This window comes from Vipera ursinii (genome assembly GCF_947247035.1).
Source record: "Vipera ursinii genome assembly, chromosome: 3".
NCBI classification, from domain to species: domain Eukaryota; kingdom Metazoa; phylum Chordata; class Lepidosauria; order Squamata; family Viperidae; genus Vipera; species Vipera ursinii.
Window position 1 is genome coordinate 211,197,139 of NC_139516.1, and position 15,123 is coordinate 211,212,261.

At 50.9% G+C, this 15,123-nt stretch overlaps 2 protein-coding genes across 4 annotated transcripts in view; one reads left to right on the forward strand and one right to left on the reverse strand.

Annotated features, from left to right (window-relative positions):
- Nucleotides 1–3,268, forward strand: part of LRRC24 (leucine rich repeat containing 24) — a 37,165-nt gene extending 33,897 nt beyond the window's left edge. Inside the window, exons 4-5 of the mRNA XM_083360086.1 lie at nucleotides 890–1,058; nucleotides 2,141–3,268. Coding sequence (XP_083216212.1) covers nucleotides 890–1,058; nucleotides 2,141–3,150 — 1,179 coding nt within the window. The 3' untranslated portion in view covers nucleotides 3,151–3,268. The remainder of the gene's footprint in view (nucleotides 1–889; nucleotides 1,059–2,140) is intronic.
- A 1,867-nt stretch (nucleotides 3,269–5,135) lies between these two features.
- LOC310638752 (uncharacterized protein) lies at nucleotides 5,136–10,871 on the reverse strand. 3 transcript variants are annotated; one of them, XM_083360091.1, is made up of 4 exons: nucleotides 9,934–10,871; nucleotides 9,739–9,805; nucleotides 8,680–8,788; nucleotides 5,136–7,521 (listed from the first exon to the last, which is right to left on the reverse strand). In XM_083360091.1, the coding sequence occupies exon 4, from the start codon at nucleotides 7,519–7,521 to the stop codon at nucleotides 6,043–6,045; it is 1,479 nt and encodes a 492-aa protein (XP_083216217.1). In that variant the 5' UTR covers nucleotides 8,680–8,788; nucleotides 9,739–9,805; nucleotides 9,934–10,871; the 3' UTR covers nucleotides 5,136–6,042. The 3 variants fall into 3 exon arrangements, with proteins under 3 accessions (XP_083216217.1, XP_083216216.1, XP_083216218.1); XM_083360090.1 differs by having other exon boundaries at nucleotides 5,136–7,713; nucleotides 8,585–8,788; XM_083360092.1 differs by lacking the exons at nucleotides 9,739–9,805; nucleotides 9,934–10,871 and having other exon boundaries at nucleotides 8,680–8,796.
- Nucleotides 10,872–15,123: the final 4,252 nt, after the last annotated feature.

Sequence of the window (15,123 nt, forward strand, 5' to 3'; positions counted from 1 at the left end):
GATGGAAACGTATCAAGGAGAGAACAAGCCTAGAAATAAAGAGAACTTTTCCTGACAATTAGAACAATCAATCAGTGGAACAATTTGCCTTCAGACGTTATGGGTGCTCCGACACTGGAGGCTTTTAAGAAGGAAATGGAGAACCATTTACCCAGAATGGTCTAGTAGGGCAGGGATAGGCAACCTTGGTTCTTTTATGACTCATGGACTTCAACTCCCAGAATTCCTGAGCCAGCCGTGCTGAGGGGAAAGGGAGAGGTTTCCAAGCTGAGCCAGGCTGGCTCAGGAATTCTGGGAGTTGAAGTCCACCAGTCATAAAAGAGCCAAGGTTGCCTACCCCTGGCCTAGGCCGCTTTATGACTCATGGACTTCAACTCCCAGAATTCCTGAGCCAGCCGTGCTGAGGGGAAAGGGAGAGGTTTCCAAGCTGAGCCAGGCTGGCTCAGGAATTCTGGGAGTTGAAGTCCACCAGTCATAAAAGAGCCAAGGTTGCCTACCCCTGGCCTAGGCCGCTTTATGACTTATGGACTTCAACTCCCAGAATTCCTGAGCCAGCCATGCTGAGGGGAAAGGGAGAGGTTTCCAAGCTGAGCCACGCTGGCTCAGGAATTCTGGGAGTTGAAGTCCACAGTCATCAAAGAGCCAAAGGTCCTTTCCAGCCCTATAGTTCTATGTTCTAAGACAGGGCTCTCCAAACTTGGCCACTTTTAAGATATTGTGGACTTCAACTCCCGGAACGCTGTCTGGGGAATTCTGGGGAGTTGACGTCCACAAGGCCCAGAGTGGTCAGGCTTGGAGAGCCCTGTTTGAAGACACACAGCGTCAGGACTGGGTCAGCTGGCGGTTTTTCTGCTCAGTCTGAAGCTCTCCTCCTGTTTTCCCTCTGCAGAGGCTGCAGGAACTTCACCTGCAAGAGAATAGCATTGAGATCCTGGAGGAGCAGGCGCTGACCGGGCTGACCTCGCTAGCCCTGCTGGACCTCAGCAAGAACAACCTGCGCACCATCAGCCGGGTGACTTTGAGGCCCCTCATCAGTCTGCAAGTGCTGAGGCTGACAGGTGTGTCCAAGGGGACCTTGGGAAGTCCTTCCTTTCTCCTGCATGAAAGAAAAGCTGGGGCAAAGAGAAGCCCTTGAGTCAGGCGTGGAGATCGTCGGTAGGAAGAAGTCCGGAACCTCTGAGAACTTGGACCCAGTCAATGTTCCGTCACGGCAGGGACCGTACAGGGTGGGAAGACCTGGCTTCATGGATTTTGGGGAGCGAGGCCCGGCATGATAGTGTTCGGGTCTAACCCAGCAATCGGACTCGGCTTTAGCAAGACAATCGAGCTGGACCGAAAGCCTAGGAGGCTGATCAAAGAACTCTTGGTAGCTCCCCAGAATTGTAGTTGTCAGGCTTTCAGGGGTAGGGTTAGGGTTAATGTCACAACGGCTTTCAGTTGTGTAAGAGATGGGACTGAACTGCCAGTGAGAGAATCAGTGTCAATGATGACGTTATCTAGTTGGGTAATGAAACGTCTGCAAGAAAACCACCAAGCTCCGAGATCACAAGGATGGATGGATAGGGAAGGGGAGGGAGGGAGGGAGGGAGGGAGGGAGGGAGGAAGACCACTGATGGTGTTACCTAGTTGGCTAATGAAACATCTGCAAGCAAACAACTAAGGTCAGAGAGCACCAAGGACAAAGAAGGGAGGGGAGGGAGGGAGAAAGGAAGGAAACAAGCAAGCTTAGAGAGCAACTCCATAGCTCAGGGCTAGGCCACCTCGGCTCTTTTATGACTCGTGGACTTCAACTCCCAGAATTCCTGAGCCAGCTGTGCTGAGGGAAAAAGAAGAGGTTTCCTAGCTGAGCCATGCTGGCTCAGGAATTCTGGGAGTTGAAGTCCGCAAGTCATGAAGGGACCATAGTTTCCCCCATGCTGGCTGAGGAATTCTGGGAATTGAAGTCCGCAAGTCATGAAGGAGCCATAGTTTCCCCATGCTGGCTGAGGAATTCTGGGAGTTGAAGTCCACGAGTCATAAAAGAGCCGAGGTTGCCTACCCCTGCCTTATACCGTTCCAGACAAGTGGCGGCCCAGCCTTCTCTTGAAAGACCTGCAGTGAACTATGATTGACAGGATCCTGGTTTTTTTTCCCCCGGCAGAGAATCCATGGCGGTGCGACTGCGCTCTGCACTGGCTCAGCAGCTGGATCCGCGAGGAAGGCCAGAGGCTCCTGAGCCCCCTGGACAAGAAGATCGAGTGTTCGGAGCCACCACGCCTGGCCTACCAAAGCCTAGCAGAGGTTTCCGGAAACAGCTTGATCTGCATCCCTCCGGTCGTACAAGTGCAGCCGCTCGAAGTCATGGCCCGGCTGGGCGACGACCTGCGCATCTCCTGTCAGGCCTCGGGCTACCCACAGCCACTCGTGACCTGGCGTAAACTGGCCCACTGGCGGGCCGGGGGCTCCAGGGGAAGCCGGACCCGGCTGCCCAGTGGAAGCTTTGAGCTGAGAGAGCGTAGCGTCGGGGAGCGCTTTGAGCAGTCGGACACCGGCAGCGGGATGCTGTTCCTTAACAACGTGACGGTGTCCCATGCCGGGAAATACGAATGCGAGGCCTCCAATCCCGGCGGGATGGCCCGCGTGGTCTTCCACCTCATGGTCAACCTCTCGCAGCACCAGCAGCAATTGCAGGGCTACCCGGCGTCGGTAGACATCAGCCAGGAGCCCCTGTACGACATGGAGAGCATGGACTTCCACGCCCTGGGCATGGCCACGCAGACGGCCATTGCTGTAGCCATCTCCCTGCTGGCCCTGGTGGCCCTTCTGTTGGTGATCATGATCTACCGGAAACACCGCAAGCGGAAAAAGGCGAAGAAGGAGGAGAACATTTTGTACGTCAACGACTACTCCGACGGGCCCACCACTTTCGCGCAGCTGGAGGAGTACCGAGACGAGAGGGGCCACGAAATGTTTGTGATCGACCGCAACAAGCCCCTCTTTGCCACCTATAAGGACCCCGAAGGCCTGGCGGGGGTCTTCCCGGAGCAGCTGCAAGACCAAGCGACTCAGACTCTGGAAGGAGAAGAGGAGGGTCCCCAAGAAGGCAGCGAGGTCTTCTCCAACCAGGGAGTGATGCTCCAGCCTCAGATAGCGTACGAAATCCACTGCTGAGTGGAGCTATGGAAGTTGGGGTGAATGGACACCCTCCCCCTCCCCAATGGAGCTGTTTTCTTGACCTCCTCCTACCATTGTCTGCTTAAGTTTGGGGCCTTCAGTGGAGGAACCTGTGGGGGTGGACCTGTTCTGAACCAGCCCTCTTCTCGCACCCCTAATCAAAAGAAGAGACTGGAAAGCGTCCAAGGCTAAAAGGCTTCTGCCAAGATTTAATAGTAAACACACAAGAGCTTATCTTCTCAAGCAAAAGAGTTGCTTTCAGCAACCAGCCCCTCCCCAAACACTCCTTTTATAGAGAGCTCAGGGCGTGGTCTCCCTGTGCCTCCTCCCGAGGAGTCCCATAGCCTTTCTTTGTTTGTCCCTGCTCGACTGCCTCCTGCGTCGGGCGTCCTTGAACAGGGCCAGCTGTGGGTCATCATCCTCCGCACTCTCGGGCTCACACAGCTGAGCAGAGGTTCCCGGCTGAGGACTCTGCAAAGTCTCCAAATCATCATCAGCCGGTTCGTTTCCCTCCTCCCCCACATCTGAGTCCTCCGATACATCGGAGCCGGCTGTCGGACCCACAGGCTGACCCTGAGTCACAACAGGACCATCCCACAGATTGCAGAGAGGACTCGTGTATGTTCAACGAGAGCCATCACCCTGTGGTTACTCCTGGGTCATGTTTGGCCCTCACCGTGTTGATCATCCCCATCCCGCTGTCCAATGTTCTCTGGAAAGGCCGTGGAGCAATTCACGGGGGTCCTTCAAGTTCACCTTCAAATCTGAAAGCGTAGGACACCAGAATAGCTTTGCTAGAAAAGTCACCTTAGGTCGGCATTTTGCTTCTCACTGTGATCCATCAGATTCCTCCAGGACACTCACAAGCAAAAGAGGAATCCACACCACCACCTCCTCCTCTTCCTCCTCCCGAGGTTGTTCCCTCAAGACACAAGACTTGGAGGCACCTTACCCACCAGGCTGGACATCTTCAAATGATAGGCCTGTCAAAAGCGTGATAGGACAGCTGATGGACAGCAATGGGTTTTGACCCCTGAACTTTCCCCAGCCATCAGTTGTGACTCTCCCCGGGCATTCTGCAACTGGACGTAAGGACCTTGCGCACAAAGCTTTTGGTCACAGTCAGCAGAGAAAGTGCAGCTCGGGAAAAAAACTCACCGAAGGCTGAATAAGTGGTTCACTGTGCAAATTTGACCAAAACTGAGCAAATTTGACCAAGACTTCAGTGACGATGGAACGACGTTTACAGTCCCTCACGCAGGCTGAGTGGGACGCTCAGGTTTTTTGGAGGGGGCTTGCCTGTCATTTTGTTTTAAAAGGATAAAAATAATGTCACAGTCCTGAGCTGCACAGCGGCATTTGTAGAATGAACGGAAAGAAACCCTCCTTACCTCCACCTTACAGGCGTTCGGTCCTTGACTTATGACCACAGTTGAACCCAAAATTTCTGTGGCTAAGCAGGACAGTTCTTAAGTAGCTTTTGCCCCCATTTTGTAACCTTGCTTGCCACCGTTGTTAATGACTCACTGGCTTCCCCATTGACTTTAGCTTGTCAGAAGGTCACAAAATGTGATCACTTGAGCCCGGGACACGATGACCGTCATAAATGTGACTCCGTCGCCATGTGTCAGAATTTTGATCACGTGACCGGGGCAAAGCTGCAACGGTGGTTAGTGTGAAAACCCCTCATAAGTCACTTTTTCAGTGCTATTGTAACCTTGAACGGCTACTAAATCAATGGTTGTTAGGTCAAGGATTACTTGTAGACTGCTCTGCCAGTGTTAATGTGACGGCTCCTTCTCCCCACCTAACCCCAAACCATGAAATCAGCTGTGCCCCCAAAGCACAGACAACAGCATAGCAGTGTAGTTGCGCCAGGAACAAAATGGCTGCCCAAGCAAAGAAGTGTAGTTGCGCCAGGAACAAAATGGCTGCCCAAGCAAAGAAGTGTAGTTGTGCCAGGAACAAAATGGCTGCCCAAGCAAAGAAGCCAATAAAATATAACCAGCGTCTCCTTGGTGTTGAGGCTGTGTTGTCTTCTTTTAGGGAACGGGGCAGGGGATAATGGGGAAGAGAATCTTGATTTTGCTGAAGGATTCCTGCTGACTGAAACGTTTTCTTGCCGTTGGGCTGCACGGGCAGGGATGCTGGGAAGGTGCCTACTTATGTGGTGGCATCTCTCTAACCAACATAGTTTATTCATTTTCTTACATTTATACGTCACTCGTCTCACTGTCAAAGGACTCTGGCTGGCTTACATATACGCTAAAAACAGGTACAAACATTGGAGCATGAAATTTTAAATCATTAAACAAATTGCAGCCCAAATGATTTTGCTGCTCAACATGTTTCTCTCTTTTTTTTTGGGTAATCGTATTGTTGTATTTCTCGTTTATTCTCTTTCATTGTTTATTTTATTGTTCTGCTACCTTTTTGTTCTTTCCTAGGGCTAAGCGAGAGAGTCGTTTTGCAACCTTTCTTGCCACAGTTGTTAAGTGAGTAACAGGATTCCCCATGGACTTTGTTTGCCGGAACGCCGTAAAAAAGGGATGACCCAGGGACACTGCAACCTGTCGTAAGTGCACATCAGTTGCCAAGCGTCCAAATTTTGAACACGGTGACCACACGGATGCGGCAACGGCTGTAGGTGTGAAAAGCAGCCCTAAGCCATTGTGTTAGTGCCATTTTAACTTCAGGTGGTCACTAAACAAAGTGAAGGACTTCCTATAAGCAAAACTTGAGAAGCATTCATAATTAGGCTCAATTTATTAAAATGCAAGCATCCTTGTTCGAGGAGGCCGGGAGACAGAGGCTGAAATGGGTGTTCTCCTTTGAGCCGCCTCTTCCCCCCCCTCCCAGTTCCAAGAGGACCAGTCCCCTGAGCATGTTTTAATCCGGATCCCCTTCACTGAGGATTCCCACCTCCATCAGGTAAGCTCTGGTTCGGTAACCCCGATAGGCGGATTGGATCTTGATCGCCGCTTCTTCCTGGAGACGCAACGTTTGCCTGACCCTCCAGCCCCGCCAGAAGGCCTGGATCAGAGTGGCTGCGCGCACCACATGCCACATCTGCTTCCTGGTCTTGAACACGCGCCTCTGGCCTTCGCCCATCCGGCGGGCACCGTAGTTTTCATACAACCAGTCGGAGGTGCCCTGGGAAGGCATGCCTTGCTGTTGCAGTTGCTGCCGCTGGACACTGGTGGAGGAGAGACTCCGGCTGCTGCTGCGCTCCCGTGTCAGCCGTAGGGAGGTTTGTGTGCTGGGGGCCACACGCTGGCTGATGACTATGCTGGGTTCCCGACTCTGCCTCCGTGGCTGCTCATCGGCAGCTGCCTGGTAGCTTTTTGAAGGCCCCTGATAGGAGAAGCGTGGCCCGTAATGGCGTGGCTGCCTGTACGCTGGTCCCTCCTGCCTGGAGGTGTAGGACATCCTTCGGGCATTCCTGGGCGGGGAAATACTTGCGTGCCCTTCGCATTCACTGTCCTCCACTTCCGATTCTGATGGCGGCCCTTTGCCCACGCCCACAAGCACACGGATGCTGGTGCACCTCCCGCAGCGCGGACAGGTCTTGGGCTGGGAGGGCTTGGGGTCCTCTTGTTGGACCAGGAAGGATGGGGATCGCGGCACCTTGCTTTTCCACTCCTCAGGGTCTCCCACAAGGCACTTGCGCCAGTGTTTCCTGGGGTACGGGCCCACCCAGGAGGAGCTTCCAGGCATGTAGCTGGGATGGCCATAGTAGGTCCCTGTTGGAAACCTTGGGGGACTGTAGTAGGTCCTCTGTGGACGTCCAGGGTGGTAAGTGTGGCTTCCTGCTTGGGCCATGTCCCGTCGGGTACGGTATCCCCGCCAGTGAGCTTGGATGGTGGTGGCTGCCTGCTGGCATTCGGCGAGGGCCTGGCGAGTCATGTAGCCCCGATAGTGCGCCTGAATGATCTGGGCAGCTCTCTCCCTGTCCATCCTGGGGTACCCCCAGGATTCTCTTCCCCTCCCAAAGGAGGAAATGGAGGATGTTCTTCGGTGCCTGTAGACTTGCGCCGAAGGCTCCTGCTGCCGTTGCAGAGCGTGGTACTCGCGAGTGATGTATCGCCTCCAAGCGGCCTGGATGGTGGTGGCCGCAGCCTGCTCCGTCATGAGCTGCTTGCGGGTCAGGTGGCCTCGCCACGTGGCCTGAATGGTGGTGGCCGCCTTGTCCATCAGCATGTCAAGCTCATCCACCAGGAAGGAGGATCGGTGGCGGGATCGGCTGTTACTCCGAGCTCTGATCTTGGCCAGCTGCCGGTCACGGCCGTGGATTTCTTCATCGGTCATCTCCTCTTCCCCACTTGTATGGCTGTAGGAGCACCAGGGGTGATCCTCGTACGTCTCCATCTGGGGAGGGGGGAGGCGAAACAGCAGGCGTCAGCAACGAGGTACTGATGTCTATGAGTCAAATGTGGCTTCTAGATAAGCCCCTTGGCCTGCTAGATCCCAATTCTGACACCAAGACAAGGAAGATCATTTGATTTACGGTTTAATTTGAAGTGCTTCAGTGGCAAAGCAGTCTCTCTTTTATTCATTTCACTGGAGAAAAAAAAACAAAGGGAGAAATCACACCTTCCCCTTTATAGATTGCCCTGTTACTCATCCCAGCTTCTGCCAACCTAGCAGTTCGAAAGCACGTAAAAATGCAAGTAGAAAAATAGGGACCACAACGGTGGGAAGGGAACAGCGTTCCGTGCGCCTTTGGCATCTAGTCATGCCGGCCACATGACCACGGAGACGTCCTCGGACAAGCGCTGGCTCTTCGGCTTTGAAACGGAGATGAGCACCGGCCCCTAGAGTCGGAAACGACTAGCACGCGTGTGCGGGGGAAACTTTACCTTTACCTTTACCTTTAATAAGAAGGAGGAATGTTCTGAATTGTTCCCCTTATTAAAGGGAAAGGTAACAAAAGCGAATGCAAAAAAAAGAAAGAAAAAACCCAGAGAATTTGTTAAAAGGGGGTCTAGGACAGCTCATCACAGCCATCTCGCCAGAGTCAATTCGCCGTGGTCAATTTGCTTGAGCCAACTAGCTGCGGGACAAAATGTACACTAATATCAAAGAAAGGATGCCGAAGGAGGGACAAAATCAAATTTGAATTGCAAAACTTAAAATATTTTTAGAAACTATTTTAAATTATTAAACTGAATCGTCAAGTTGTCCCGCAGAGAGTTGTCAAGTTATACCAAGGGTCCCCAATCCCCGCTCCATGGACCAGTAACAGGACGCAGCACGCCCGCAACCGGTCTGCACAAACAAGGAAAGTCCCATCCGTAGGATGCAGGCAGTACACAAAACCACACACCCTCCGATCTGCAAAAAAAACCCTTTCTCCACAGAACCAGTCCCTGGTGGCCAAAAGGTTGGGGACCTCTTAAGTTATCCACTTCTAGTTGGAGGGCTTTGGCACCTGGCTGGCCGAAATTGGGAGCGTGTGCAGAGGAGGGGATTAAAGAAATCACAACGGCACTACGACTTTGCGATGGAGTGAGCTTCGGGACATGCCTTGATCCTGTAGTTGTCAGTGACACCTTGAGTTTTTTTGACACATTCAAACAACCAGCTGAGTTAGGGATGTGGGGTTGACACAGATTCATAGATTCTCAGTCGCCCTCTGTAAGTGGGACAAAATACCCCCATCAAATTGTGACTGTGGGACCGAAAAACAAACTATCCAACATGGTGGCAGGGTGACAAAACAGCCTATGTAAGCAGTCCTCGACTTAGTGTTAGAAACACTGAAAAAGGTGACCTAGGACTGATTTTCACTTACGAACTTGGCAGCGTCCCCAGGGTCCGCTGATCGAAGTTCAGATGGTTGCAGACTGACTCATATTTACAACGGCCGCAGCATCCCAGGGTCACATGATCCCCTTTTGCGAACCTTGTGACAGGCGAAGGCCATGAGGAAGCCAGATTCACTTAAGAACAGTGTGACTAATTTAACAATTGTGGTGGTTCACGTAACTTCATTCTGGCGAGAGGGTCGTAAAAGGGAGCCAAGCTCACTGAACAAACGTCTCACTTAGCGACAGGAAACTGGGGCTCAGTTGTGGCCGTACGTCGAGGACTACCTGTAATGGAGATCCCTCTGATTTCCCGATAATATATATATTATTTGAAAGTTAGATGTATGTTTGTAATCTTCCTCTTAAGATTACAGATCTTATAGTCTATGTTTTGTATTTTGTCGCTGCGTACCTTTTTACTGAAGTATGATGTCAATGTGCCATACGTAGATAAATATAAGTAAATAAACGAACAGAATCCGAGGGCTGAAAGGGACCTTGGAGGTCTTCTAGTCCAACCCCCTGCTCAGGTCGGGAGACCTTATAGTACCCTCCCAAATGGCTGTCCATTCTATTTTGGAAAACGAACCGGGTTTGGGTTGTAGGGTAAGTTTTGGAAAGCAGCCACCTTAAAGAAGCTGAGACTTCTTTCAATGAGGGTTTAGCCCTGGTTAGTCTAAGATCCGAACCCCTTGTCTTCAGCCAAACCTACTGGAAACGTCACAAGCAAAGCCGCGCCGACTGATGGGAAGCGCAAAACAGCAGGACGGGCTACCTGGATGTTTTTCTCCGTGGCCAATATCTGAAGGGTTGGCCTGCGTTGCTACGTGTTGGTCTGTGACCTGGCGAAGAGAAAAGAAGAGGGTGAGTGGGCAGAGGACGGTGCTCCTGCCCTCCGGAAGTTTCCTGCATTATTGGCAAAGCCAACTTAGCACCGTTATCTGTCCCAGGAGGGCACGCTCACACCCACCCTGTTTTTATTTCTGCCTGTAAGGCCTTCCAGCCAATTCTTTCTTAGGCCGAGAATTCTGGCCAGCCCGTGACCTCAAGGGGTGATGTCACCGCCATTGTGGCATCATGGCCTATGCGCAGCCAAGCATGAGTTGCTGGGGGAACGTTGCGACAGCTGGTATTTGGAAGAGAGCACCCATCTTCAACGTAGGCTTCACAGGTAGGATGTCACAGGGTGCGATACAATGTAGGACAGGGGTAGGCAACCTTGGCTCTTTTATGACTGGTGGACTTCAACTCCCAGAATTCCTGAGCCAGCATGGCTCAATATGGAAACCTCTCCCTTTCCCCTTAGCATGGCTGGCTCAGGAATTCTGGGAGTTGAAGTCCACAAGTCATAAAAGAGCCAAAGTTGCCTACCCCTGGCATAGGATTAGACCTTGGAGGTCTTCTAGTCCCGAGGTCCCCAACCTTTTGGGCACCAGGGACTGGTTACATGGAGAGAGGATTTTTCGTGGACCGGAGGGTGCGTGGTTTTGTGTGCTGCCTGCATCCCATGGATGGGGTTTTGCTTGTTTGTGCGGTCCGGTTGCTGGCATGTTGCGGTCTGGTGCTGGTCCACGGACCGGGGGTTGGGGACCCCTGTTCTAATCCAATGGTTCTCAAACTTTTCTTCACCGTGAGTTCCCTTTAAATACCTTTTGTGGCCACAGACCAAGACTTAACTCAAGAATTAAATCAATAATAATAACAAAAACAACAACAACAACAACAACAATAATAATAATAATAATAATAATAATTTGGAAGGGACCTTAGAGGTCATCTAGTCCAACCCCCTGCTCAAGCCAGGAGACCGTGTACCATTTCAGACAAATGGTTGTCCAGTCTCTTCTTAAAAACCTCCAGTGTTCGAACATTCACAGCTTCAGGAGGCAGGTTGTTCCACTGGTTAATTGTTCTAACTGTCAGGAAATTTCTCCTTATTTCCAGGTTGCTCCTCTCCTTGACTAGTTTCCATCCGTTGCTTCTTGTCCTGCCTTCAGATGCTTTGGAGAATAGCTTGACTCCCTCTTCTTTGGGGCAGCCCCTGAGATATTGGAAGACTGCTATTGTGTCCTCCCTCGTACTTCTCTTCATTAAACTGCACATACCCAGTTCCAGCAACCGTTCCTTTTATGTTTTAGCCTCCAGTCCCCTGATCATCTTTGTTGCTCTTCTCTGCACTCTTTCTAGAGTCTCAACATCTTTTTTACATCGTGGTGACCAAAACTGGATGCAATATTCCAGGTGTGGCCTTACCAAGGCCTTGTAAAGTGGTATTAGTACTTCACGTGATCTTGATTCTATCCCTCTGTTAATGCGGCCTAAGGACTGTGTTGGCTTATTTGGCAGCTGCAGCACACGGCTGGCTCATATCTAAGGGATCATCCACTAGGACTCTGAGATCCCTCTCACAGTTACTACTATTGAGCAAGGTACCACCTATGCTATACCTCTGCATTTGATTTTTCCTGCCTAAATGTAGAACCTTACTTTTTTCACCATTGAATTTCATTTTGTTAGATAGTGCCCAGTGTTCGAGTCTGTCCAGATCCTTCTGTATCTTAAGCCTATCTTCTGGAGTATTGGCTATTCCTGCCAGCTTGGTGTGGTCTGCAGATTTGATGTGAACCCTGTGTGTCATCACATTCCCCCCCCCAGGAGTCTGCAGACCACAGGTTGAGAACCACTGTTCTACTCCAACCTTTAACCCCCTAAAGTCTCTTTAAAAACTTCCAGTGTTGGAGCATTCACTGCTTCTGGAGTCAGGTTGTTCCACTGGTTAATTGTCCTCACTGTCAGGAAGTTTCTCCTTAGTTCCAGGTTGCTTCTCTCCTTGACGAGTTTCCATCTGTTGCTTCTTCTCCTGCCTTCGGGCACTTTGGAGAATAGCTTGGCTCCCTCTTCTTTGTGGCAGCCCCTGAGATATTGGAACACTGCTATCATGTCCCACCTTGTCCTTCTCTTCATTAAACTAGACCTACCCAATTCCTGCAACTGTTCTTCGTATGTTTTAGCCTCTAGCACCCCAATTATCTTTGATGCTCTTCTCTGCACCCTTTCCAGATTCTCAACATCTTTTTTGTATCATGACGACCAGAACTGGATGCCGTATTCCAAGTGCGGCCTCACTAGTGCAGGATAGAGCGGTGCTATCACTTCACGTGATAATCTCCATTCCAGGGCTGTTGCCAGGATAAAAATAGAGGTCCTTTTGCACGTCACCTTGAGCTTCTGGCAGGAAAGCAAGATATAAATGCAACAAATACAGGTCTGTATTTCCCTTCAAAATTGCAATCCGTTGTAGCAGCCAGCAAACCATTCTCAATGTTCCTGCTGGACTTTCTTGAACAAAACTAGGGATGTTTGTATCTTAGTGGTAACAGCTCATGATAAACAAATTATATTGCATCAGTCTTTGGGGCGGCATAACGCAAAAAAGCTGTTCACATTATTCAGTATTTTGGTTCTAAAAACTGCCTCATTCTGAAAGCCAGTTTCATCTAATGGTGAAGGCAACAGGCTAGAGACTGGGAGACTGGGAGTTCTAGTCCCAGTTTAGGCATGAAAGCCGGCTGGGTGACTTTGGGCCAATCACCAGGAGAGGGTGAGTTCTAGTCCCGCCTTAGGCCTGAAAGTTGGTAGGATGATTTTGGGCCAATCACCAGGAGAGTTCTAGGCCTGAAAGTTGGTAGGATGATTTTGGGCCAATCACCAGGAGAGTTCTAGTTCCGCCTTAGGCATGAAAGCTGGCTGGGTGACTTTGGACCAATCACCAGGAGACGGTGAGTTCTAGTCCCGCCTTAGGCCTGAAAGCCGGCTGGGTGACTTTGGGCCAATCACCAGGAGAGGGTGAGTTCTAGTCCCACCTTAGGCCTGAAAGCCGGCTGGGTGACTTTGGGCCAATCACCAGGAGAGGGTGAGTTCTAGTCCTGCCTTAGGCCTGAAAGTTGGTAGGATGATTTTGGGCCAATCACCAGGAGAGGGTGAGTTCTAGTCCCGCCTTAGGCCTGAAAGCGGGCTGGGCGACTTTGGGCCAATCACCAAGAGACGGTGAGTTCTAGTCCCGCCTTTGGCATGAAAGCCGGCTGGGTGACTTTGGGCCAATCGCCAGGAGAGGGTGAGTTCTAGTCCCGCCTTAGGCCTGAAAGCCTAAGGCTACCTAGATAAGCAAGGGAGTTGTACAAAGGGGGCGGGTTCCGGCTTTGGAGGCTACCGAAATTGGCAACTTGTACAAAGTTCTGTCTTTTGCTTGCCTTTTTTTTTTTTTGGTCTTTCACTTTGGAAAGTTTTCACCTTCTCTCGAAACCAAAACGCTCATCCATTATTATTATTATTTTTCGTACCAATGATTTCCTTTTCCCCCCGCCCCCTGAAAAGCGGCTGGAGTTTGATTCCTATGATTCTACACCAGGGGTCTCCAAACTTGGTAACTTGAAAGACTCGTGGCCTTCAACTCCCAGAATTCTCCAGCCATCCGTTGCTTCTTGTCCTGCTTTGAGGTGCTTTGGAGAATAGCTTGACTCCCTCTTCTTTGGGACCGCCCCGAGATACTGGAAGATGGCTATCATCTCCCCCCTCGTCCCTCTCTTCATTAGACTAGACATACCCAATTCCAGCAACCGATCCTTCTATGTTTTAGCCTCCAGTCCCCCGATCCTCTTTGTTGCTCTTCTCTGAACTCTTTCTAGAGTCTCAACCTCGTGGTGACCAAAACTGGATGCAGGATTCCAAGTGTGGCCTTACCAAGGCTTTGTAAAGCGGTATTAGTACTTCACTTGATCTTGATTCTATCCCTCTGTTAATGCAGCCTAGCACTGTGTTGGCTTTTTTGGCAGCTGATGTGAGTCCAAATGTTGATGATGCGACCACAGGGTGGTTACAAAGGTAAGTATGAAAAACAGTCAAGAGTCACTTTTTCCAGTCTCATTGTAACTTTGAAGAGTCACTAAATGAATTGTCGAGGACCAACTGTATAGCGTTTGGCACTGAAAACTGCGGCGTGTCCACACTGCCACGGTGCAAAGAGCACACAAGTCAAACCGCACACGTTCAATTGTCTTCTCCCCATTCTTTCTATGGGTTAGACCAGGGCTTTTCAACCAGTGGTACGGGTACCACCTGTGGTACCTTGGCACCTGGCAGGTGGTATGCGGCCATCCTAGAAAAGTGGTAGCGGGGGAGGGGAATGAGCTGAACCGGTGGCAGCACCGCAGAAGCCTGAGCGAGAGACGGCTGGAGCTGCAGGGCTGTCAGGGCTCAGCGGAAGCGCCAGGATCAGCACCAGGCTCCAGCTGATTTCCATTCAGATGCTTGGCAACTGATTCATATTTATGACGGTCAGAGTGTCCCAGGGTCCTGTGAAGTAACAAAAACCTGCTGCAACCACCCAGCAGATGGGGGGGGGGGATAAAAATCAAACACCTCCACCCCACCCCCTTCCTCGGACAGGAGGAAGAGCGCCGCCGGGCGGGCAGGCAGGCGTCTTGCTCGGCTGTGGCTTGGGGGGCACTTTTTTCAGTGCCATTGTAACTTTGAACAGTCACTAAGCGAACTGTTGTAAGTCGAGGACTACCTGTACTTCATCACTTTTTTCCTTTTATTTTGGTCATCTGGTTTTTGACACCTTGCTAGGCGACTGGTGGTACTCGGATGTTGCCGTATCCTAAAAGTGGTACAATGGGTGAAAAGGTTGAAAAGCCCTGGGTTAGACCAGGGGTGTCAAACTGGTGGCCCGCGGGGGTGGAGGCGTCACACACAGGCCACGTCACCCCAGCTCCGCAAAGGCAAAAAACACTGCAATACGTCGCCTGACGTGATCGAGTTTGACACCTGTGGGCCAGACGGACATCCGAGAGGGACCAACGCTCGGAGCACTGTATCCTGTTTGACAACCTTGTAAGCCACCCTGAGTCTTCGGAGAAGGGCGGGATATAAATGGAATTAAAATAAAAATTAAAAAAAACTATCAAGCCACAAATTTCTTGGGACTTTATTTTATTTATTTATTTTATTTTAATTCCATTTATATCCCGCCCTTCTCCGAAGACTCAGGGCGGCTTACAAGCTTAGCAGTAGCCTTCATTCTATGTATATGCCTGCTTATTAGGGCTTTCACACACACACCCCAAGGGGCATCATTACAAGGTCAGCTTATTGCCCCCAA